General features: G+C 36.2%; 1 protein-coding gene across 1 annotated transcript in view; it reads right to left on the bottom strand.

Annotated features, from left to right (window-relative positions):
• LOC145677445 (trypsin-1-like) overlaps positions 1–25,678 on the bottom strand; it is a 30,794-nt gene extending 5,116 nt beyond the window's left edge. Inside the window, exons 1-5 of the mRNA XM_081747952.1 lie at positions 25,669–25,678; positions 19,479–19,573; positions 17,345–17,430; positions 15,099–15,246; positions 11,999–12,112 (exon numbers count right to left, since the gene is read on the bottom strand). Of these exons, the coding sequence (XP_081604078.1) occupies positions 11,999–12,112; positions 15,099–15,246; positions 17,345–17,430; positions 19,479–19,573; positions 25,669–25,678 (453 nt within the window). The remainder of the gene's footprint in view (positions 1–11,998; positions 12,113–15,098; positions 15,247–17,344; positions 17,431–19,478; positions 19,574–25,668) is intronic.
• Positions 25,679–27,103: the final 1,425 nt, after the last annotated feature.

Raw genomic sequence — 27,103 nt, 5'->3', positions numbered from 1 at the left:
GCATCTTTTAAATGGTCATTTATTCTGATCGCATTTTAAAAAAGCAATATACAAATTATAACTGAAAAATTAGCCTCATATTACTTCGTAATGAATCACTAAAACATGTTTTATCCTCTTTAATTTATATCTATACCCCTTACTCTCCTTCTTTCTTTTTTTTTTAATTCACTATTTCCTCATCTCTAATGAAAGGTCAAACAAAGATCTGAAATACTATAAGAAACTTATTATCTTCAATAAGAACAGCGAGTTCACTTGATTTCTCTTTTTCATTATCTTAGCCCATTTTCATGAAATGACACAACTGTTCGACAACCATTTTTTGTGAAAAACTGAAAAGTAACTATGAGTTAGCAACGTTGGAAATGAGACTAATAACAGTTTATTCTTCCATGAGTAAATAGTACACAACAAATGCAATATATTATGGTAATTAATGTATTGTTAAGGCACAGTAAGAACATTTAGGATCCGATTCAAAGTATGTATCTATATGGGATCGAAATCTTGAACCAAAATCCAATTTGTAAGGGAAAACTGTTACAAATGACAAAACACACGAAGTGCGCGCCACAATTAAAAGATGTCGCCCAAGGAAGCCAGCAGGTTACATGCTGCCTCCGAGTTATTCTATTAAACATAAACAAGACAAACCAGTTAGTGCAGAAGAAAAGCAAATACTTTACCAAACGATATCAACGTTGTTCAATTCACTTGAAGAAAATTAAGACCTATAATAGCTCATTTTCATGTTCTCATAGAATATTTATTTACTTACTTTGTAGTACTGAAGTTAGTATTTGTACATTCGCATGCTATACAATGTAAGAAAGCACATCAATAAATTGAACTTAAGGGGGAAAAGTACCATCTGTTTTTCATGGATATGGTTAACGATTTAGGTAATAGATAAAAAAGAAACAATCTCCCATAATAATAAATATGCTTGCTGTAACATACCAGCACCATCTCTTTATCGTTCAGTTGATAATATGACATAACTCATTGTAATTTCATCTATACTGACAGTTTGGAGGAAAATAACAATGTTCAATTGCTCTTAAAGAAGGGGGGATTATATAGTATTGTGTATTTTTCCCTATATCACGGCAATGGTGTGAGAGTGAGACGAGTAATGCACATCGCAGTAGCAGAAATACATGCACGTGCTACAGCAGAAATATTGCGGGAAACAGACCAAACAATTTACTCTTCACCAATCAGTAAATAGTCGTGCGCGCAGTGATACAACATCAAGTTATGCGGTTTGTTTTTGAAAGGTGCAAAGGACTGTGAAAAACGCTTTAGCTATATAACTACGACGGAGCTTTCCCATTAAATTATAGTCCAAGTTGAATGCAATACATCCAGTGGAAATATGTAATCAGCAGCTAGAGAAATGAGTACCTCACTCGCCTTGAAAAATTCCTGCAGCATCTACCGTGAAGACACGAGTTCTAAGCATGTTGGCTGTTGCGGAAGATAGAAACGAGAGGGAACCCATAAATGACCGGAATTTCCTGAGGCAAAACATGGACTCTATATTTTTGAAATAAACTTTAATGACAATCAGAATACTCTCCATTAGTAGAATGTACTTCTCCAAACTTTCATTCTATAGTTGGAAGCACCTTGCAAATTCGGCCTCTGTGATACCTGTTAGCACCGTTGTGACATTGCTTTTGACTTTCTCACATCGGCAAAACGCTAGCCTTTCAAGTCTCTTTTTATCTGACAGGAACAGGGAACAGGATGAAGTCAGTGGGATCGAAATCTGGCGAATAGGGTGCATGGGTGAAGTTAGTCGTCTGCGTTGAGACCAAACATTGGCGAACACTGACAGCCATGAACACAGGACCATTGTCATGATGCAGGAACCACTTGCCGAAATTTCACAATGCCGGACGTTTTCGCGCCATACGTCTAAGCAGACGTTTAACATCTCCAAATAGAAGTGTTGGTTGAGGTCTGATTTTCAGGGATGACTTCTGAGTGTACGATCCCTTTGGTGTTAAAATAAACAGATCAACATCGTCTTCAATTTCGATTTAACCAGCCTAGCTTTATTGGACGAGGCGAACCAGGTGCCTTTCATTAACTTCACTGTTGTTTACTTTCTTGACCGTACTCAGTGTACCATGACTCTTCACCTGTGATGATTTTGTTGAAAAATTCAGGATCATCTGTGATTGCGTCCTTTATTCCACAATAGGCTTCCACGTGACGATCACTTTGCTCTTCGATTAGAAGTCTGGGCACGAACTTAGCAGCCACTCGTCACATTCCCAAATCGTGCAAAATGAGCTGAATGAAGCTCCAAGATAACTCCGATAAGTCTTCTAGTCATTCAATTGTTCTGCGTCGGTCTTCCCTGATGATTACGGAGTTTAGCTATGGTATCCTCGGTTCGCGCGTTTAAAGGATGATCGGAATGGAGCTGATTTTCAATGGTCATTTCCTTCTCTTTTAAACCAAGCAAACTATTTGTATACTTGCGTTTTACTGAGAAGAACGTTCTTTGTAAGCTGTTTGCATCATCACAACAGTTTCTGCTACGTTCTTGCCGAGTAAAAAACAAAACTTCGCAACCGCACGTTGTTTGTGAGAATCTGCCATTTTCGTGTCACGAGTGCACTATACATATTACACATACACAGAGAGCCAGAATTCCTAGAGAAACCACAATCGTCGTTGATGGTTGGCGTCACTGACTCAGGAGAGGTCCTCCCACAGTGCCCTAGCGGCGCCATCTGGTACTACAAGTACAAAACGCGCAGGAATATGATTCCGGTTATCTTTGGATTCCCCCTAGTACAATCTCATCCACAACACAAGCCCGAAATATCAGTATTGTCAGAATGTGATCAGTGTTATTAGGGACGTTTCGACATTATCAGGACATCAATGGTGAGGCTTCCTTTGACTTCTCACTAGGGGTATGAAATTATGTCGATCACATTGCACATTGTGGACTGTTTAGCTTAATGCACAGTAATATTGGAGAAAAATCAATTAGTCTCCAGTATCATGATAATCCTATTCGGTTGGTTTGTATTGGTTGACCATTACTTAATGTAAAGTGTACGTCATTTTCGGGTCGAGGTTATTTATATTAGATGTGGACATACAGATCATTGTGGGATTCCAAGTACATGTACTTCAGTGTTGGGCAAATTTCAATTGAATTAACAATTAACAATTAATCTGTAAATTTAATTGTTAATTGCAATTAACAATTGAAATAAGTAATGGTTAATTGTTAATTGCAGTTGGCCATTGAAAAAGGAGAATCAATTGCAATTGATCAATTGATTGAAAGTAATTGCAGTGGAAAGTAATTGCAATTGAATTCTGTAATTCAATTGCAATTGAAATTAATTGGCAATTGATTCAATTGCAATTGATTTCCACAGCAATTACTTTCAATTGATTGATCAATTGCAATTGATTTTCACTGATTAATTTTCAACACTGTAGTTCAGAGAGGGCGTGGAGCAATGAAAACTTTAGCCACGACCAATTGACTCACCACCCATCGTGACCCACGACCCACCGTGACCCATTCTGACCCACCACCCACCATAGTCCACTCTTACCCACTGTGACCCACAGACCCACCAAAACCCATTGTCATCAACTCTGACCCATGATCCACGCCCTCTTCTCTACTGACTAAAGATTTTAAACTTGTAATAAAACAAGCCTATAAAATTATCACTCATCGGAGTTTGAATTTCTACGTTCAATCGCTCAAGCACCGCACTAATACAATAACGGCGGATCTGACCTTTCTAATATAAATAAAATAGAGTTTGTTCGTGTGTCTGTCTGTCTATCTTTGTGCGGCCTGTAGACGAGACGAGTGGACCGAAACTTTTCAAAATTTGGTCACGGGTAGCTTGGTCTAGGCCCCAGACCAAGACGAAGAGTTTTTTTTTTAATTCCTTACTAGGGCGTCTCCAGGGGACGTTTACCGGGACCGGCCTGGGGACCGGCCTGGGGACCAGAAAAGTCGACCGAGAGTTACAAAATTTTGGTCAAAGATACCTCGGTCCAGGTCCCACACCAAGGCAAAGCGTTTTCAACAAAATTCGAACCAGGGGGTCTCAGGGGGGCGTTTACAGGGACATGTAAAAGTAGAACGATATCAGTGTCGATTTCATAGTTTTCGCGGTCGCTGAGATCCATGGTGAAACTCCGATCGAATTAACTTCCAAATTCACCGTGTTCGGCTGCGGGCTGGGTCAACGGGGGGGGGGATACCGAAACGTAAAAGTAACCCAAAATGACCGATATTAGTGTCAAATCCATAGTTTTCGCGGTTGCTGATATCAATGGCGACACTACCATTAGCGATGACTTTCAAATTCATCCACCGCTGTATGCGGGCCTTGGGTCAACAGAGGGGGAAATTCCGAGACATATAAAAATAATCGAAAATGACCGATATTAATGTCAAATCCATAGTTTTCGGGATAGCTGAGCTCAATGGTGAAACTCAAGCCCGCATTTACTTTCATATTTAGCCCCCATCAGCTAAGAAAGGGGGATTTATAAAGGGGATCACGAGACATGTAAAAATAATCCACAATGACCGATGTCAAATCCGTAGTTCTCGCGGTGGCTGAGATCAATGGTGATACTTTCATTGGCGATGATTTTCAAATTTAGCCACCATTGTATGCGGGCCGGGAGTCACCGGGGGTGGGGAATTGCGAGACATGTAAAAATAATGGAAAGTGACCGATATTAGTGTCAAATTCATAGTTTTCGCTGTCGCTGAGATGAATGGTGATACTTCCACAGGCGTTGACTTCCAAATACAGCCCCCATCGGCTGTGGGCCAGAGGCATTGTTTTTTTCAAAATTGGAACCAGAGGATTATAGGGACTTTTACCGGCATATGTAAAAAGTAGTAGAAAATGGCATATGTTAGTGTCACTTTCATAGTTTTCGCGGTATTGGTTGGGGGTTGGTGGGGGCAGAGGAGATTTTTTCACAATACGAACCAAGTGGGTCTGAGGGGTGGTTCACCGGGACATGTAAAAGTAGTAGAATTTGTGTCGAATCCATATTTATTGGGGTTGTTCAGACGTATAGTGACACCCCCGATAGTGTATACGTTCAAATTCAGCCCCCATCGGCATTCCCAATGAAAACACAGTACGATGTTGGATATATACTCACACAAAATATATCCAATTTTAGAAATGTTTCTTAATTGTTCTCCCGTTGTTCAGTTCGTTTACATTGATATTTTATCTGATCCATGCGAAGAACGGGCATAACAGCTAATACGAAATGGTAAAGTGTTTGTTATGGAACAAATTACAATAAATTCAATTATATAGATAATAATTATAATTAATAATTATTTCCTTGTTGAATTATAGATACTTTTCAGTGGAAAACTGAATAAAATTTAAAAGTACCAAATCAACGTAAAGTAGACTAACGTAAAGGAAAAATGTATAAAATTTTCCATATAATTAAGCTTACAAACTTCCTCGTTTTCTGCGTCACCGGAAATGGGTCAATGTTATCCTACAAATATGGCGGAACAAGTTAATGCTGTTCCGTCAGGAACGATTTCGAGGTCGTTTCCTTCACATCATCTTGTGCGTGTTTTCTACCGTTTTGTAAACCTATTTCCACGTTTTGTGACTCAATGGTAGTGGGTCAAAAATGGACATTGAATGTGGGAAGTAAAATGATCCTCTCTCCCACCAGTATGGAATTTCAAGGTCGCTTTTTCGCATTGTTTAGTGCATGTTTTTACCGTTTCTGCGCATATTTTCACGTTCTGTAGGCCAACGAAAGTGGGTCAAAGACGACCTACAAATATGGCAGAAAAAGGCAAATCCATTCCACTTTCAAGGTCCATTTTGACCCTCTCCCACTGATGCACAAAGCGACACAAATCATGCATAAAAAATGTGAAGAAAACGACCTCGACATTCGATGGTGACGGAACAGCATTAAGTTATTCCGCTATACTTGTAGGCCATTTTGACCCAATTTCGTTGTCGCACTAAAGTGGAAATAGGAGCACAAAACAGTACAAAGCAGGCACTATTCGATGCGAAAGAAACGACCTCCAAATTCGATAGTGGTGGAACAATGGCTCTATTTCCTCACACATTGATGGACCATTTTGACGCATTTCTGTTGATGCTCAAAACGTGGAAGTAGGCGAACAGAACGGTACAAAATACACACTAAACGATGCTAAAGAACCAACCCCGAAGTTCGATAGTGGCGGAACAGTGAGCCATTTAACTCCCACTTTAAAGGCCTGTTTAACTCACTTCCGGTGACGCACAAGACAAGGAAGTAGGTACAGAAAACTTTTTTTAAAAAATAGGCACTAAACGATGCAAAAGAAACGACCTAGAAATTTGATAGTGTCGGAACAATGGGTCATTTTGGTCACACTTTGGAGGCCCATTTTGACACACTTCTGGTGACGCGCAAAACGTGGAAATAAGGGCACGAAACGGCACGAAACATTCACTAGTCGATGCGAAAGGAAGGACCACGAAATTTGGTAGTGGCGGAAAAGTGGGTCATTTTCGTCCCACCTTCGAGGCCCATTTTGACCGTCTTCCAGTGACGCACAAAATGTCGAAATAGGCACACAAAAGGGTACGCGGTGTGAAATTAACGACCTCGAAATTCGATAGTAGCGGAACTCTTGGTCATTTTCGTCCCATCTTGGAAGCCCATTTTGACCCACTTCCGGTGGGTGACGCACGAAACGTGGAAATAAGGGCACGAAACGGCACGAAACATTCACTAGTCCATGCGAAAGGAAGAACCTAAAAATTCGGTAGTGGCGGAGCAGTGGGTCAATTTCGTCCCACCTTTGAGGCCCATTTTGAGCGTTTTCCAGTGAGGCATAAAACGTCGAAATAGACGCATAAAAGGGTACGCCATGTGAAATTAACGACGTCGAGATTTAATAGTGGCGGAACTCTTGGTCATTTTCGTCCCACCTTGGGGACTCATTTTAACCCACTTCCCATGACGCACAAAACGGAAGTAGACGCACAAAACGGCACAAAACGATGTGAAGGAAACGACCTCGAAATTCATTGGTGGCGGAACAAGTTAATGACGCCGTGAGCACCAATATAAGTATATACTGTAGTTCTTACCAGGGGGCGCGGTGGGTCAGTGGTAAAACGTTCACCTCCGGTGCTTGAGGTCCCTGGTTCGATCCCAGCTCGCGCAGTTTGGACTTTGTGGTGGACAAACACCGTGCTTGTGGATTTTCTCGGGGTTCTCTCGTTTCCTCCCACTTTCTTCATTTCATTCATTTGCCATCATCACCGTCTCCTTTAGCCTAACCGGAATAAGCGTGGGACGTAAAACTAAAGATTTCATATCATTTTTTGTAGTTCTTACCATCAAGGCTGAGAACTGCACGGTCCATTTTTTTAGCCCAAGGAGAAGCCCAACCGGAAGAGTGATGTCAACCGGCCCGGCTCGGTTCAACTGAGCGTACAGCTTGAGCTGGCTTGGTTGGAATTACCCATCAACTGGGCTCAATTGAGCCAATGGATTGAACCGGCTCGGTAAAGATGAGTTATCGACTCGGCTCGATTATAGCCAATGGCTCGAACCAGCTCCGTTGAAACGAGTCCATAGGCTGGGTTCGAGTTAGCTTAACTGAGCCAATGGCTCGAACCGGTTCGGTTGGGGTAAGCAATCAGCTCGGTTCGGTTCGGCTCGTGTGAGCCTTCGGCTCGAGCTGGCTCGGTTGGATGAGCTGTTGGCTCGGCTCAGTTCTCGGTTCGGCTCGATAAGTGAATGAGCTGTGAGCGAGCCGCTTAAGTCGTTGACAACCCTAAACCCGGGTCGAGCAGTTTTAAACATGTTTGGCTGGAGTCCCATAACTTCTAACAATTTTTGGCTCGAGCCCGAATACTTGCTCCTCCTGAACTCAAACCAAGAACCTCGTGACCGATGTCCTTGCCTCCTGAAGATTTCTTGACTACCGAGATCGACAGTTAACTAATTTTTAGTATTCCGATACAAACCGCCTATATTCCATGTTTATACAGGTACACGGTGTTATAATAATAATTAGTTATAGTAGTAGTAGTAGTATCATTGATAATTATATTGTCTATGTAGGATACTTGAAGATAGTAGTACTTGGAACTGCACAAAGGATTTAGCTCGAATTGGCTCGACTCGACTGGAAACTCGATCCGAATTCGAGTCGAGTCGAGTTTTAAAGAAAACTTGCTCGAACTCGCTCGTGCTCATTCCTATTGTATGCATGACGGGCATATAGAGTTCTTTCGAGGGGGATAGAACCATAAACATAATATATTTAAAAATACTTAGTTTCACGGCTTTCTTCCCAGGGGGGGGGCAGGGATGGTAGGTATGCAGCATTTCTTATAAGTACCTTATTTGAAATATGTAAAACAGTAACATGTGGACAATACAATATACACACATCTTCTTATCTTCAGTTTTAATTGCTGACTTCAATTGCAATTAACAATTACAATTAACAATTACAAGTTTCAATTGTCAATTTCAATTAACAATTGAATGTTTCAATTGCACCCTTTGCAATTGACAATTAACAATTAAAAGTTTCAATTACCTGGTGACCAATTAACAATTAACAATTGACGAAAATTTAATTGCAAATTTTATGATTGAATTCAATTGCAATTGAAATTAATTGTCAATTACAAATTGAAATCAATTGCAATTGAAATCAATTGCAATTGATTTTCAGAACAATTACTTTCAATTGATTGATCAATTGCAATTGATTTCAATTGATTTTGCCCAACACTGATGTACTTCAATCAAGAATTGAATTCGAGTTGTTCTAACTGTAATTCTAGAATGTTGTTATCCCATCTTACAGACACAGGGAGCTTCATGATGGTCGCATTCGTTTCTGGAGATATCTCGCTATCGACTGGGCAAGGAAAGTACTCGCCCGTCTGAATTATAGTGTGGATTCAATCGGATTACTTTTACGATTGAATCAGTCGTTTTGAAAAGGTTATGAGTCAGATAATAGCGAGTTCGCATTGAGTACACTTTTTGATGCTACCAATTGCTCTAAAAAAGTTGTTGATTTCGTACATTGACAAGAAAACTCAACTTCTTCAAACAAAAGACGATCATTTCATGTCTAGCAAGAGTTTGAAAAAATAAACAGATTTTTGTTCGATTTTTTCATAACTTTACTTTTCTGACTCATGATCTTTTCAAATCTACAGATTCAATTGTATAACATACTGTACATTAGGAAGATTTTAATCAGTTATCAGCACATCGCTGAGATATTCGGATTTCATTATAACTTAACTTATGCAGTTCCTAAAATTCTCGAACTCTCGAACTTGCAATATGTAACTCATAATCAGGTATTTCTGGGTTGTACACTGTCTCCGCTATATAATCAGCAGCCCACTAAACATGCCTAGTCCACTATCACAGTTCGCACACTACACTTTACGGGCGTGTAGGGCATAAAAATTGAAAAAGGTTCCAATGCCGCTTGGTTGTTACTAATCAGGAGAACATTGAAATTCTTCTTGTTCATGCGATGTGGTGTTGCAGTATTTTTTATATTTGTGGGGCTCGTAACCTATACTGATATCTTAATGATTTGATCGGCTTCCAAGGTAACAATGCATGTCGCAGAAAGCGATAACAGTGATCATTTTACCATTGTACAATTAATCACTTGTTCAGCAACTAACCCTTATATTTTCTTAATGTTTTATTTGGCCTTCAGCATTAGTGAGTAATGGTATTCAGAATACATTAACATACATATCAAATATATGACAAATAACAATTAGAATATAGTTTAAGTATTAAAAATAATCTATATTAACCAGAAAACAATGATGTTTAATCCTGTGTGGAGAAATAAATTAGAATTTACTGGCTTTACTTTAACATGCCAATCAATTGATTACGTTTTTATACAAACTTATGGACAGTATGAGATGAACTTCGTGTATTTTAAAAATATACATATTTATAACTTGTGGATTGAAGAAGTCGTTGCAAAGAATTCGAAATCACTGGACTTAAAATTTTCCAAACTTAGGCTTTTGGTCATAATGACCAAACATTTTTACTTCCATGTTGCGAAATACATCAAGGTATTGACATATAGATGGATTTCTTTCTCTCGCAAGAAACCATGTAATTCATGGGTAAATAAATACTGTGTTATATAGCAAAGTGGTCGACCTGAAAGTTTCAAAATAGGATTCAAATCCAGCCATGTCCAGACAGCCGCAGTGCATTAACATGACAGAGAAGGTTTGATATATTCTACTACAGGTAAAATTCCATAGATGGCTACAGAGATCTGCTAACAAACGAGAGTTTCTTGAGACACTGTCTGACGAATGGTACTCCAGAATGTCTTCGATAATTTATTCAATATCATGCATACAAAGCTTAATGCGCTGCCAACGGGAGTTAAACGGGAAGCACGAATTTTAGCAGTACTAATAATATCTTCAATGCGTTTGTATGCAGTAATAATTCGGACTCGTTTTTAGGGTGTAAATTTACTTATATCAATATTCTTTTACTTATATCATAGTTTATAATTTGTATATATCAGCATTTTGTTTAAGCGGTATAACATCGTACTTTGTACGCAAACTCAAAAATGCGATGTAAATGGAAAATTGAATCGCGAAATGTGATGCATCAATGACAGTAATTTATTACCGAAGTCAATATCCTTTGCAATAAAAACAGCATTACATAGTCTTCCCTTCATGATAGAATGGTTCTATTTTGGTCTCACACTGGGCTGCAACTAGAGAAGCAACCGGGGCACGTAGTTTGTGGATCACCTAAAACAGTAATGTGTATACATTAGGGGCGCGGAATTTCGTCTTTTCCCTGGGTGACACAAACTCTAGTTGTGGGGCTCTTCTCACATATACTTGTGATATACTTCCCCTCAAAAACGGTTTTCCTTTAGATGCCCTTTGGATCTCAATAACACATACCAATCCACTCGTGACTGACTATAGAATTGATGACAAAGAGACCATTTATACTTCGACAACTCATACCACATGGAAATAAAGCACCTCAGTAGGTTTTCAAAATGCAAGACCTCAGCTTACTTTTACGAAATTAGATAAACAGAAGAAATATGAGACTGATCTTAGTATCATCTTTTCTGTCCTACTGTTGTTTGAAGCTGGTAACAAATTCATAAATGACACATCTGAGGAATTATTTTATTACATTCGCCCAAAACTATTATTTTTGTTAGGTTCTATTATTATTATTTATTTATTGAAGATGTTAAAGAAGCGTAGTGTTTGATTTTCAACATTTATTCAATACAAAACAAACTAGAGCAGTGCTTAAATGAAATCGGGTTTTGTTTCTTTTTTGAATATTAAATTTCACTTTGTGAGTTGCGTTTTGCTAATTTCTCGTTTCTTGAAGACATTATGCATTCAGCACTTAATGTAAAGATCGATAGGGACACATTCAAGGCCAGATGCAATCTTAGGTAATCTAGTACTCTATTTTGCTGTCCTCTCTTATACATGTTTATACTATTAAAATATTTGTTTACATTTGTTATTTCATGTTTACGTAAAACAGGAAAAATAAATAACAATTACGATTTCCATTGCTAACTGAAACACCGTACAGGAATCACACATTAGATTTGAGAATTAAATATGTTTCAGAAATTGATATAGGAAAACAAAAATCTTTAAAAGCTCATATATATTGTAACAAAAGGAAAGAAGAGGAAAAGTAGATGAAAAGAAAATTTACTTTATGAAATAACTGCTCGTTATCATCATTATCTTACTGCGTAAACAGGTACAACTATAATTTAGGATATTTGTAAGGTGAGAAAACTGTTTTGTGACATTACCAAGATCTTTCATTAAGGTCATCAGATCATAACTTAAAAAAATATCTAAGAAATTGAAAATGTTATTAACATTACCGATGTGTCTCCCCAACCGACAATAGTCACTACAGTTCCGTCTGGTACCTCTTCGTTTGGTGAAGGTAATTTAATAGGTTGGATGTTTTCGTTGAATTCGAAGGGTTCTAATAACTGAAAATAGATTTAAAAGAATTATTTTCCCACTCAAAATTTAAAATAAACTTAATTTAACAAAATTTAACATACTTTTTACATCACGAACAATAGTAAAAGTCTAATCAAATAAATTGTTTAGATCTGTATTTTTCTTGATAATCTGAAGAACATATTATTTAGAAAATATTGACTATTTTAAAGTACCAGTGTTCAACACGAGCTCGTTGTAACATTTGAGTACGGTTTATTGGATACTAGTATATACCGGCGAATTGGATGTGATTATAATTGTGTCATATCATGAGCAAAGAGTATCCTTGCACATAATGTTCCCGAAAGCTTTTCAGTGAATGTAGACTAATATGTCAGTTACTCAGCTGCTCTTAGATGAGAAAGATCACATCTCTTGTAATCGTAACTCATCATTCTCCACGGTAACTCAAGATGCCGTACAGCACAAGGAAATAAAAAAAAATTACTAAGCAATTGAGTTGTGAAGTAAAGGGACTTCTTCCACTTCCTTATTCGCCTTACATCAGTCACTGAGACTATGATGAGTTGAAGAAACCACTGAGGGAAAAACTTTACAGACGTATCTGACATCGTTTTGGCCATAGTACGGCCTCGCGTGAACAGTAACACGACAGGCAGCAATAACTGGCATTCTAAGTTTGTCAGACGTGTGATACGTGTTCACGCACCAACAGATTACCTTGAAATATTGTAAATGTCTTTGTATCATATTTCATTTAACTTTATCAAACTTATTGTTAATTCGAAAAAATGATCCTCATAAGTTAGTTTGGTTCTTCAGAACTATTATGAGCAGGACTCGAATATTTCTGGTGAGGTCCCCATGACGACAGATAGTACGAATCTGGCGTCTGGCTAATTTAAGGATGGAACACTTAAATCTACTTACCAAATTGGATTTCTATAACTATAGCGTCTGTCCTTGAGAAATGACGCCTAGATCATAAGAAGTATTTGAGCACTATCTGCGAGAGTACTAGTTTACATACTAGACCGTATTAAGATTTTGATTATAGAAACTTTCCAAAAGAAAGTACTAACAAGGGAACATCTTATATTGATAATAGCGTTGTCTAATCAAACAATGTGTAATCGATAGAGGACTGAAGAAAAGTGAGAAATCCGAAGTTTTACGGGCCGACACCCACAAACACAGGAGATAAAGAGGAAAGAAGAATCTAGAATGATGTGAAAATAGAAATGCAAAAGATACTGTACACTGACACAGAAAGAACTTCGAAATGATTAAAGTAATCAAAATGACATTTACACAACAGTATAGTAAGCAAACATTGTACCCACAGACATGCTCAATAATATCATATGTAATGCAGTGTTGCCAACTGAGCAAAAAATGAAGTTTTGTTAAATGGCACGGAACACAAATTATAACATGTAGAAAATCTAATTATGAGTAGAATCATACCTGTGAAGTCAATGTACAGTGTTCTCAACGTTTGAAGATACTGTAGGTCTATATGAATTCCTATATGAATCTCGGATGTAGAAGAGAAAATACAGTACACGATTCAAACTAGTTAAAACCAAAATATGAGACACAAACAAGAATATAATCACTGAAGTACGAAAATAAGGGACGAAGCACAGTGTCGAAGCAGGTTTGCCCAAGTGGAAAATTAGAATAGTATCAAACACAGCACACAAAACTAAAATGATTCATGTTCTTGGATTGATTAGCAAGCTCACTTTTCTGATGCACGTGGTATTGTATCACCTCACACATTATTGGTAGTCAATTTTTCAGTGTTGCTGTTGATAAAGCGTTCCGCAGTATGTTGGTACTGTATGTACTCTTCTACATCCGAGATTCATGTAGGAATTCATATAGGCCTATCTTCAAATGATGTCAACATTGTACATCATGACTTCACAGGTATGGTTCTAATCATAATTAGATTTTATACATGTTATAATTTGTGTTCCGTGCCATTTAACAAAACTTCATTTTTTGCTCAGTTGGCAACACTGCATTACATATGAGGTTATTGAGCATGTCTGTGGGTACAACGTTTGCTTACTATACTGTTGTGTAAATGTCGTTTTGATTACTTTAGTCATTTCGAAGTTCTTCCTGTGTCAGTGTATCTTTTGCATTGCTATCTTCACATCATTCTAGATTCTTCTTTCCTCTGTATCTCCTGTGTTTTTGGGTGTCGGCCTGTAAAACTTCGGATTTCTCACTTTTCTTCAGTCCTGTATCGATTGCACATTGTTTGATTGGGCAACCTACTATCAATATAAGATGTTCCCTTGTAAGTATCAAGAAAAGCAATAAAGGGTGATAATACTGCAAAAGATAAAACATTTAAGGTAATCAACATTCGTTCTGATGTAATTTTGTAAAAATTAAATAAAATGAATATTTATCTTAAATCCTACAAATATGAACACTTCATTAAAGAAAGCAAACGATTAATAAAAGTGAGTGAGTAAGGGGTAATCGCTCAAATGATTGTTTTGGAGGAAACGTAAGAAAATCATAAAAATCAATTAACTCGATACTGTCTACCACAAATCCATATGCCCTGGGATTGAACCAGAGACTCTTCATACTAGATTCGAGCGTTCTGCATTGAGGTACTCTTTCCGTGATATTTCGTTCTTTACATGTGTATCTTGAGCATGTACTTGATTCATCATATTCACCATAGTATGTTTATCATCAATCATTGCTCACGTCTGAGTGTCGTGAGCCCACTGATTGCATCTTAACTTTCAATTTTGATGAGTTGTCTCCATTATGTACGATTATCAGCTTTCTTCAAGGCATTCTGGAATAGTAACCCAGTGATTGCTTTTCTTTTACCCATCCAATGGATTGTGGTCCTTCTTCGGCGTCTCTTTCTCCAATCTTTCCCTTCACGATGGTCCTTTCTAGATTTTCTTATATAATATACTTAATGTATAATATACTTAATGTAATAAAAAAGTTATTGGAAATACTCACCCTGAACACAGCAACGTCATTTATAGGAGTACCAGCATCAAGGATTGCGAAGTCTGGGTGAACAGTGATTTGTGCCACTCGACGTGTTTGTCCTATTTCGTTTAAATTGATAATTCCACCCACAACGGTGTAAAAAATAGCTGCGTAACTGTAAAGAGAAGCGACGTATTTATTGTTTAACGCTTATATCCTGCTGGTAATATGCATTAAGAAGAGTGGACGGAACTACGAAACACAAAGAAGTGGGAGATATTATCACGGTGTTCTTCCCATGACTTCTCATAGCGTGAGATAGAGCTACGTATACTTCGAACTACTTGCGAATGCAAGGGAACTTGTGAGTTTCCCTGTACCTATAACCCTGTCACTTAATTTTATTTATTTATTGAACATATTACCAGATTCAGCATTATTTTGTCATTTTACACAGGGAATTGTTAACAAGAAGGAAAAAAAGAAAAAGGACAAAAACAATAAAAATAAATAAGAACAGTAACATCAATAATATCATCAAAGAGCGCACAAGTAATATTATTTGGCCAGCATGTATTTTACTTGTACAATACAAAATAGGTTAAAATTTCAGTTAAAGCTGGCAAAACCCAGAAAATTTATATGCATGACAATTTTTTCTTGGCATCGTCTGGATGTATCAAAGAACGTCATTCATTATTTAAGCTGCAGAAACACATTCATCATTTAGTCCATTCACTTTTTCTCATGTCATGGTTGTTAAAATTTTTAAAGAGTGCTGATACCTTTCCAACCAGCTGGTTGGGTATCTTAATAAACATTTTGAACACTTTAAATGGGTGTCCGAATATAGGTTCTAGTTGACGTTAAAATACTGGCGCGCATTACAGTTCCAACGGAGAAGTATGGACTACATATTTTGAAAATCCTTTTGAATTAACAAGGAATAGACAAGGTTCTTCTTGATGGATAGTATTAAACATAGTTCATACTTAAATGTTAATTGCGTTAAGTCTCTTATTTCAGAGCTTTCTCTCAGTTCGAGACAAGACTTTTATCAAAAACAGCTCAATATTTAATGATTACAATTGTGACTTTTCGTGATTCACCGCTTTATTTTTCTTGGCAGACATATATCACTAAGAATACAATAAATTTTTGAGAGAAATTTGCATTCTTATAATCAATTCATAAGCTAATATATATATGTATAATACAACGTAGTACAACTAGTATGCGATCTAGACAAAATATTAAATGATAAGTAATTGTACGTTTATGCAAATTTATGAAGACGATGCGCAGACCGAGGATGAAGTTTGTAATTCGAGACGAAACAGTTTTCAGGCTTGGTTTCGTCACGAATGTTGAACGAAAATCGAAAAATAGCGTTCGATCAAAATTTGCATTGTTGTTATTTTTAATTGATTACCCAAGGATAGCAGCAGCAGAGGTATGCAAAAATGATCGAAATGCCAAATGTCACTAGAAATTATGATTCATGTAAAAAAATATATTAAACAATATTCGACATCAAGCCAAAAAAATATATTAAACAATATACGACATCAAGCCGGATTCATTTTGTTGTTGTTCAGTAGTTTAAACACATGTACGAACACGCATATTGTGAATCACAAGTTCAAATTAGAAGTGTATTAAACAGAGAAAAATCCGTTCTCCGGACAGCAGTATATTGTACAAATATACGGTATCTTCTTGCTTACTATAGAAATCAGTACGAAGCATACGTTATCGGTATGCTACAAAGGCACTGCCCTTAGATGTTACATCATGCCGTTGCAGGATGTATGACATCTAACAGTTTTCCGTATATCACATGCATATGCTTATGTTACCTTCGTCAGCTATGTTACATACGTCCATTTGTATGTGAGATCCTGACCGCCTACATTGTTTCATACGGAAAGTACGTATAGATGGAACACTTATACAGAAAGTATTATAAAACATGCGTTTTCAGTTATACGTCTGCTGTACGTTAAGTCCAAAAACTACAGGAATAACGCATGTAACCTATCTTTTTAAGTACGCCACCTACAATTTTTTCTCAGTGTACGTAATCTAGACCTTATCATATCCTTAAACTGGTATATTAATAAAAATACAAAAACATGAAGTAAATCTGAACAAAATATACAGGCCAATATAGGCCTAAGTTTATTCGTAAGCAATTTTCATGCATGTATTATACTAGACTATATTGAAAACTGCTATAAGAATTATAATTACATAAAAAGACATGTACTTACTCAGAACAATGTCCAGCTGTTAGAACGTATCTTTCATTAATAATGGTTCCCCCACAGATGTGGCTGCCTATAACTCGTAACGATACCTGTAATAAAGTTAGTTTTAAGATTATATATTATATAGATATAACATATTCGTATATATGATATATTAAAAATTAAGGAAACTATCATTGTCACTCGATACCATAGTAGTTCTTCCACTACCGTTCTATTATTTTGGTAGTAATATAAAATGATGCAAATGTCCAATTATTTTCTTCTTTGATATGTACATCGTATATTAATATGTTCCTAACAGCCAGGTACTGATTTGGTTTACCACACAGTATTGACGACCTGATAAGATGTTATATTTATTTTAAATTTTGAAGAGACTATATTTTAGTTCAGAACATAAATACGAACATCAGAAATGTATAATTGCTCATACGAAACAGATTGGAATCAATATTAATCAGCACTCAATAAGACTAAATTTCATTATGTGAAGACATTAATATAAACTACGTAAGAAGTAGTTTTCAAACTTCGGATTCCACTATATTATGTGACAAACTTTCTCCGTAAAGTTCTCTCCAGCTTTAATAGTCGATAAAGTATTGTTTAAGGGTTCTCAAATATGTAATTTCGATATTAATATTTTCAAATCGAAAGTTTACTAGTGTCAAACTGATGTCAAACGCCGCTGCAGCGGGGCGGAAAATATATCGGGCCTATTCGGAGGGTGTCATGACTAAACAGACAGAGCAGCAGTGGTTTAACAAGTTTAAGGACGGTGACAAAACACTCGAAGACGCACCACGTGCCGGAAGACCAACATATGTACAAAATGAAGATCTTCAGATAGCAATTGAGGTAGCAATTATTTGCTGTCTTGTCTTAGGAAGGAGCCATTTCTGGACAAGGTGTTGACAAGTGATGAGGAATGTGTCCTATACGAAGCTCCACTGCGCCGTCATCATTGGTTAGCATCCCATGAACCGGTTCCAAAACAGCCGAAACCAACACTGCACTAGAAGGTCCCCCTTTGTGTTAGGTGAGCTGCTCGTGGCATCCTATGTCAGGAACTGCTACCAGCTGGTCAGAGCATCAATGCAACTGGGTACTGTCAGCAGTTGAGCCGTGTTCAAGAAAAACTCAAAAAGGGGTCCTCCTCTTACAAGACAACGGTAAGCCCCACGTGGCTAGGATGACCCGGGACACCACTCTACACCTTGGATGGGAAACACTATTGCATCTGGCATACTCCCCGGACATTGCATCGTCCGATTATCACCTGTTCCATTTCTTGGACAATCACCTCAGTTCAAATCCCTAGTAGAAGTGCAAAATGTACTTGATACATTCGTAGGTGACATATTGATGTTGGAAGGTGGTGGGTGAAAAAGTGACACATCTTTCTTAATTACCTCATATATATATATATATATATATATATATATATATATATATATATATATATATATATATATATATATATATATATATATATATATATATAATTTTTACTTTCTTTTTGGAAGTATAACTCAAGCGTAGATATTTATGCCAATTTTGTTAATAATTCAGATAATTAGTTGCGTACTGATTAGTAACATATCAACAAGGTATAAAATTAAAACATAGTAATAACTAATAATAGTAACGTTGAATAAATAACAACACAAATATATATATAGTATTTCAAATACGAAGAAATACACTTTTGGAATGTCCATACTATCTTCCATTTAACAAATAACGTGGGAAGTAAACAAAATGTTAAAAAGGTAAATGAATAAATGAATAGATAAATAAATACACTACTTTCAATTTAAATGTATGTGTATTCTATCCTAGTATGTACCGTGTATTTTTACTTATCGTTAGCTAACTTCAAGTACCTTATACATTCAGAGGTGGATCTAGAAGTAAAAAATGGGGGGACAACCACAGCCCAGACTATGATAGGCATATCATGAGTTTACTAAAGACTTTCAAAAATACATAAGTAATATCTTCAATTATTTTTGTCACTCAAAAAACTGGGAGGTCTAGCCCCTTTCCGGCTCCGGACCAGATCCGCCACTGTACACACTGAGTTCTTCTTAAATAAAAACCTACACTTTTTAAACTGTAAACAGGCTCTTACCTGAAATGGATATTCTCCACGTTCAGCGAGAGTACCTCCTACAATTCTTTCATTTGGAAAACCTTTCTTCCCAACTAAAGATTTGTTAGGTGCAGCTGTAATAAAATTAAATAACGATTATATGCTTATATGAAGCTATGCCACCTATCGCCTTAAATCAAATCTAAAATCGATATCTTAATTGAAATTGATCATATTCAAGAGAACAATAATCTTTCTTTCACTTTAAAGTTTTGTTTTCACGATTGATCACATTAGTAACGAATTTTATGTAATATTAATAGAACTCTGCTTATTTATTTAAATGCATGTATACAGTTAAAATACATAAGTTAGAATTTTGAAATCTATATACACGTTAAATTATTTACACTTGGCCCCAAATAAAAAATATTTGTTAAAATGCTGTTATGACTCTTTCATTACTGAAAGTTTGTAAATAATTTTTCGCTCGTTCATAAAGAAAAAAAGTAGTAATCGTGGAATTTATGTCATAGAGCTATAATGTTAACTGACAGCAATAAGATTTAGTAGTCGTACAAATGTATGAACTTCTCAAACAACGGAAGAAATAAAAGGAAAGTTATGAGAAAATATTACAAATCATAGAGGGGACAAACGCAGAAAAATCGTAATTCTGATGGAGAAACTTACACTGGTATTATTGAACGACAGGGCCATGTCTTAATCATGAAGATCCCAAAATTATGTACAAATAGCTACTGCTCATATGAACTTGTAGTGGACAAAACGTAGTTCTGCTTTCTTTTACTGGTTTTCCTGGGTGTTTTTTTCACATCACTGATTTTTAATTATCTTTCAGTTGTGTTTTACATCAATTTCGTTTAGAATAAATAATGTAGAACTTTGAATTAAATATTTACACAAACCTATCTCCATCATATTTGGAGCAAACCAAAGTGACCCACGGTTGATAAGGTGATACTAAATATAATTTTATTGATTTCGGCACAAATTGGAGATGGTATTCCTACCATTAGCTTACTGGTTTAGGCAGGTATCTGTTTTACAGGTCTTGGTAGGTCCCTGTGACGCGCGTTGGAAGAAGAGTTGAACGAAATACAAGTCCCGCCTCTAATGAGAATCGTACTCGAACTGTTCTGTTGATTAGTAGATACTCCGCCACCATTCTACATTACTACGACAAGATAAAAGTATTATGTAAAGTTTAAAATACAATACAAATAAATAAAGACTAGATTGAAGGTAATGGTAAAGATACGGTCTGCATTCGGGATAGCCTAATAATGTTCACTGGTTGTGGGGGAGGTAAGACTCCACAGTCGACTTCAGAACGTACAGAATATGGGGTATTTGTTAGTACGGTCCTGCTTTCTTTTCTTTCAGATTTCTCCAAGTAACTGTTTACTAGTTGTGTAGGAGGTAAGACCTTACGCTCGAACCTTTTAAGTTAAGAATATGATGTGCTTAAAAACCGAAACTTGGCTATCACTATTCTACACAACAGTCATTCTCGATTTCTTTTTCTGAATACAACTTCGACAAAACACGTAGATGTCAATTGGAGATGCTGTGTTTTCAGAACTGCACACAAATGTTCCTTAATTCCAATCAACTCTCAAAGTATTATTGTATAATTTGAATCGCGGTGTATTTACATATTGTAATATGACTAAAGCATTTTGGTGAAGGGCAATTAATATTTTATTGGTTTTGGCTTCAATATTTTGTAAACCTTGTTATATTAAATGCAAATAAAATTCAATTCCCAGTCTGGTGCTGTAGGTCATTCACACGTGCAAAGAAATTAAGGAAGTCTCATAATAATTTAAAACTATGTCCAGTTAAAACATTCTTTTAAATAGGAAATATAAAATTATGTTATGTAGCAATGTATCAAGGAAATAATAACACTTCCTACTTCACGTTATGAGGTAATTCTAAAAATGTAATGGTAAGAGGAAGAAAAGACGCTACCAAAACTAGGAAGAAAAGGTAGGTGGACAAAAAGACTAGGGAAATCGAGAGAGTTTTGAAGTGACCATCTGACTAAAAGGATCTACCTCTCAAAAATCTTCATTCGTCAAAATCTGGGTGAGTACAATGCTGGATACTATTTGATATCACGCTTTATTATTCGACCTTGTCACAAAATTAGTTACTTCATATCCTATCTTCAAAATTCATTATGACTATTATTATAAATTTTAACGTAAGGCCACAGTACCAGATTTGGGTAATTATCTGATCTGATATCTCTACTTTTATTTCTATAATCAAAACCATCCATCTTAACTAATTATTTGCTCTACCTAAAATTTAATGGTTAAGTTTATTATGAGAAAACTCTTCAAATTGCCCCCATGCTATTATGGTTATTAATACATTGAGTTATGTGTGGATAAAATTGTATATGTCAACGTCCGGATTTCGGTCCAATATGTTGGCATATGTTATGGTGGAATAAGCACCGTATTTTGTGGCTAGCGCCCGTGTTAGAAACATATTATAGAACAATTTTCCGTCTAAAATATAGATATCGATCCCGAAGCCACACATATATGAGTAAGGAATCAAATCATGCAGAGAAAAATTACATGGTATATCAGATTTGTTATTATCCAGGATGGTGCTGATATATATGTTTGAATATGTGCATACCATTTCCTATAGAGAATTCTGTGGTAACTTACAACAAAGAAATATTACATATACATATAGATACGTTTTGCGTTTATGTTTTGTATTTCATATGTTAAGCATTCTTAGGATATCGTATTGCAGGCATTGTAACAGGAAATGCTTATGTAGACATTAGCGTGTGCAAAGATTATCTTGAAAAACGAAGTTAGTTCAGTACAGAAATCACGTTCAAGAATTAAATATTTATTGTTATAAAACTTATGAGCAGACGTAGAGTGAAGTTAAGATGAGACATGGCGACCCCTCCATCTCCCTCCCATAATGTTTCTCAATCTAATTATCAGTCAGGAACACCCAACCAAAATTCAAGACCTATTGTAAATGTGTATAGCAATGCCTTTCCTTTTCCCAAATATGATCCGAAAGAAATGGCTATACAGCAATTCTTTTCTGCATTTGACGATACTATAAAGCTAAACAAATTATCCCCGGATGAGGCTAAAGATTTAGTAATAACGTGTTTTTCAGGAAAAGATAAAGAAAGATGATGTGTTTTTATAAATAGGAAGCAGTTAAATTCTAAGTCATATGACACATTTAAGAAGAAGTAAAAAAATGTTTTAAAACACCGAAAGAGAATGTAGATATCTTTGCTAAAATTCAAAACAGAGTTCAAAAGAAACATGAGTCGGTACAGAGTTACATATACGATGTATTAGGACTAATAGAGAAAGGAGCACCTACATTAACGGAAGCCCAGATTATTTCTATTTTGACGAACAGTTTGAGGCCATACTTTTTAGAAAGAGTAGGTGTGAAGCAATTTAATTCATTGGATGAGTTTATTCAAGCCTTGAATAATCTCGAAACGAATAGGTATAGGGTGAAAAATAGGAAGAAACACGAGCTTCATGCTAGACTAAATTCATCAATGAAAAAGGAGTTGCGTAAATTGGGAAAATTGCGTAAATATATGTCGTCGGATTCTGAAACATCATCAGAATCAAGTGAGGCCGAATTATCCGAGTCAGGTGAAGATGAAGATAATATAGTTTTGCGTCAAAATAGAAGATGCGTAATAATATAAGATCTAGTTCGCAGGTTGCGAAAGTGACCAAACAGGACGATAATAAATTTGAAACTAGTGGATCGGAACGGAATAACAAAGAACATGACAAAATATCGCAGGCAATGGAGAATGTCCAGAAACAACTAGGACAATTAACGTTGAAAATGGAAAATTTTGAGGATACACAAAAACAATGTGAGAAAACTAATGTGCAGATAACACAGGGAAACAATTCTGCGAAACAAAATTTTAATCAGAACAACAGAGGCTTCCATAGAGGAAATTTTCGTGGAAATTTCAGAGAAAATTCGAGAAATTATATACAAAATAATTATCAGTCACAAAATAGTGTTGGAACAGGTTCATATAGAGGCAAAGCTTTTAGGGGTAAAAATAATTTTAAAAGTAGAGGTCGAAATAATTACTACCCACAACGGTCATTTGTACCCCAGATATATCAAACTTGGCAATTACCAGTAGTTAATGACCCAAATTGTATGTCACAGGGAAATCTGTGCTTTCCACAAATGGTACCAGTACAACAAAGTTTTCCCCAATATGTGGTTCCTACTTATCAAAATATGCAGGGTTTAAACGCAAATGCATCTCAAACGCAAGGTTTAAACTGAGTTCATCCGTGCATGAAGGCGGTGCATGTTCGGAGAATAACAAAGTACAGCCTAATAATCAAAACCGTCAACAGAAAGATAATCTAGTCACATATAACGAATGGCGTAAAGATGCTAGAAAATCGAAAAAGGAATTCATTCAAGTCCCTTTAAATATAGAAAAGGAAATAGCTAAGTTCCCATAGACGTAAATTCTAAGACAGTTAATGCTATTGTTGATTCTGCTTCTACTATCAGCATCATAGAAAAACCATTGTTGCCCAGAAATGTAACACTTATTGAAACACAGACTAAAGTGTCGGGTGTATCTCAGAACCTCGTAATTATAAAATATATGGCAATTGTTCGTTTTTACATTAATGGAAGGACTTTTCACCACAAGTTTCGTGTCTTGGAGCATTTTAAACCGAAAGTGTTAATAGGAAACGATTTCTTAATATTTCACCAAGCTAACTTGTGTCTAGGAAAGAATCTTTTAACGTTAACTAGGTTTGGGTTAACCACCCAAGAATACAGAAATTGGTGTAAATAAGGAGCATAATGTGTCGAATTTCGTATTCCTTTTGTTTGAGGAAGCTCTTGCACCTAAATTTGTTGTAAAGAAGAGATCTATGCTACCAGCGAGATCTAAGTTATCGTTCCACTAACATTAAAACAATCTAGGTCACATAAAGAAATTGTTCTTGAACCGAATCAAGAATTACCGGAAAGGTTAGGAATTTTAATTCCGAGAGCTCTTGTGTCAGATAAGTCTCCAGTTATTGAAATAATAAATCCATTAGCACATAAGGTAGTATTAAATACTAATCTTGTAGTTGGTAAGGCAGAAGACGTATATATTCAACCGACAGATGTTATTACCGCATTAGAAGATGACCATTACATAAATCATGAATTTTTGCAAGAAGGTCAAAGGTTATTTGATGCTTCAAAATTGAAAATAGGAGAAAAAGCTAGTCCGGAATATAAACAAAAAGTAATAGATCTATGTTGGGAATTTGCCGATATTTTTACCTGGAATCCAAATAAATTAAGCCGTGCGAGAGGATATCAATACAGGGTGCAACTAAAGTCAGAGTTACCTACCTCTCGTAAACAATATCAAATACCGAAAGCCTTGCAATCAGAAGTACGTGAATACATGAATACTTTAATTCAGCAACGTATTGTGGAAAAGTCTAATTCTCCTTTTAATTCGCCAGTATTATTTTTGAGAAAACCATCGGGAAAGTTGAGAAAAATAGCTGATATGCGACTGTTGAATTCAAAAGTGGTTCATCATTCCTTGGCTTTACCACCTATACATGATATAATTTCTTCCATGGCTGGACATGTTTGGTATGTAAATTTGGACGTCTCTTCGGCATATTTTAATATAGAACTAACACCAGATTCTCGTCCATATTTTGCTTTTTCTCTACCGTCACTTGGGACATTTCAGTATTGTGTTACTCCCCAAGGATTTGTGCTGTGTACAATAGATTCATGTCTATGGTGTTGGCTAACATCCATCCAGAAAACATAGCCTGTTATGTAGACGATTTGTACATTTTTGCCAACTCACAGGAACAAATTGTTGAGATTTTAAGACATCTATTGAAACGTCTTAGAAAATCAGGACATAAAAATCTCAATTTTTATTTCAAGAAATTTTAGCGCTCGGACACAAAGTGTCGCGTTATGGCTACCAAATCTCAGATCGGCTGTTAAAAGCAATTATCCTGTCCCGAAATCGACGAAGAACGTTAGATCGTTTCTCGGTTTGTGCAATTTTGTAAGGAAATTTTTATCTAATTACGCGGAAGTAATAAAAAATTTACAAAAGTTATTAAAAAAGGGCGTGAAATTTAGTTGGGACTCTACTCACCAACAGGCATTTGAGACATTAAAGAAGAAACTTTTGGAAGCACCAATACTAACTCCTTACCGGCCAGACAAACCTTTGTGTATGCATCCAAAATCGGAATTTCTGCAATGTGTACGCAGTGTACGGACGAAACATTACAAGATTGGACTCCCATTGGTTATTACTCGAGGCTTTTGACACCAGCAGAGCAGAAACTTTCATCAATAGAACAGGAATTGCTAGCCGTATTAGCCGCAGTAAAGGCATTTAAATATTATTTAATAGGAAGGCATTTTTATTTGAAAATAGACAACCGAGCATTAGTCTACCTCAAGACAGCAGCTAATCTACTGCCCAAACTACTTCGTTGGAGTTTAATTTTGTCGGAGTATGATTTTACCCGTGTTCATGTCCGCAGTGAGAATAACCCTGTAGACTCGATGAGTCGCATTTCTGTTGTTCCCCCACAACCGGGAGACCTGTTATTAGAAGATTTGGACCAAGAGAGATGTTTAGTAAATTTCCAAGCACCCGAAAACATTGGAAAAATGCAGACGGACCCTTATTTTGGACCCATATACAGATGCTTACAGGAAAATAAACAAGGAGAAGACTACAGGCTTGAACGGCAGGCTAGAGCATTTGAATTAATTGATGGAAAGTTATACCGTGCACATAGATTTGGAAATATCACGAAGCATTTATTGTGTATTCCATTCAAAATGAGAGATGAAATATTTAACTTATTGCACGCTCATCCATCAGCCGCACCGCATGCAGGCCAGAATCGTACATATCAATTGGCGCTACAAAAGGTGTATTTTCCACACAAGCGCAATTACTTTCGTCAGAAAATTAGACAATGTATTTCTTGTGAAGTAAATAAAAGTGGAAGCCAAGTAGCTACTAATAAACCTCAAATATTTATATGAAAATTGCCATTCCTTTGGTTAAAAAATAGCGTTTAAAAAACACTTATATCAGGAGTGATTTACAGTAAACATAATTGAAAGTCATAGATTTTTTGTAGACTCTAACATCAGCTTCACAGTGATGATCACAACGACCAGCTAACGGTTGAAATTCAGTTTAATTGTGTCTAACAATGTTACTTCTTGCAAAAAGCGACTCCATGTCAAATGAAAACTTAATCCTAGCAAAGGAAATGAGCTGCATCATGTAGATACACACCTCTCTCCCTTACCAAGTAGCCACTGTTGTGTACCTGATTCGAGAATCATCCATGATTATAATTCAGACTGCATTATAACGAACATATGTGTTATTGAGAAATCACCGTTCTAATACAAATCTGCTTCACAGATTTCTTTTTTCTTTTTTTCTTTTCTTTTTTTTTTTTTACGCAAAGTGATTCACATGTAATTAAACAATTGGTTAGAATCTTAAATCTAAAAGAAGTTTATAATTCAATCACAGCTATCATTATTTCTCCAAC

The sequence above is a fragment of the Thermobia domestica genome, chromosome 1 (assembly GCF_964235325.1).
Source record: "Thermobia domestica chromosome 1, izTheDome1.hap1.1, whole genome shotgun sequence".
Lineage (NCBI taxonomy): Eukaryota > Metazoa > Arthropoda > Insecta > Zygentoma > Lepismatidae > Thermobia > Thermobia domestica.
This window is presented reverse-complemented; position numbering and strand designations above follow the sequence as displayed.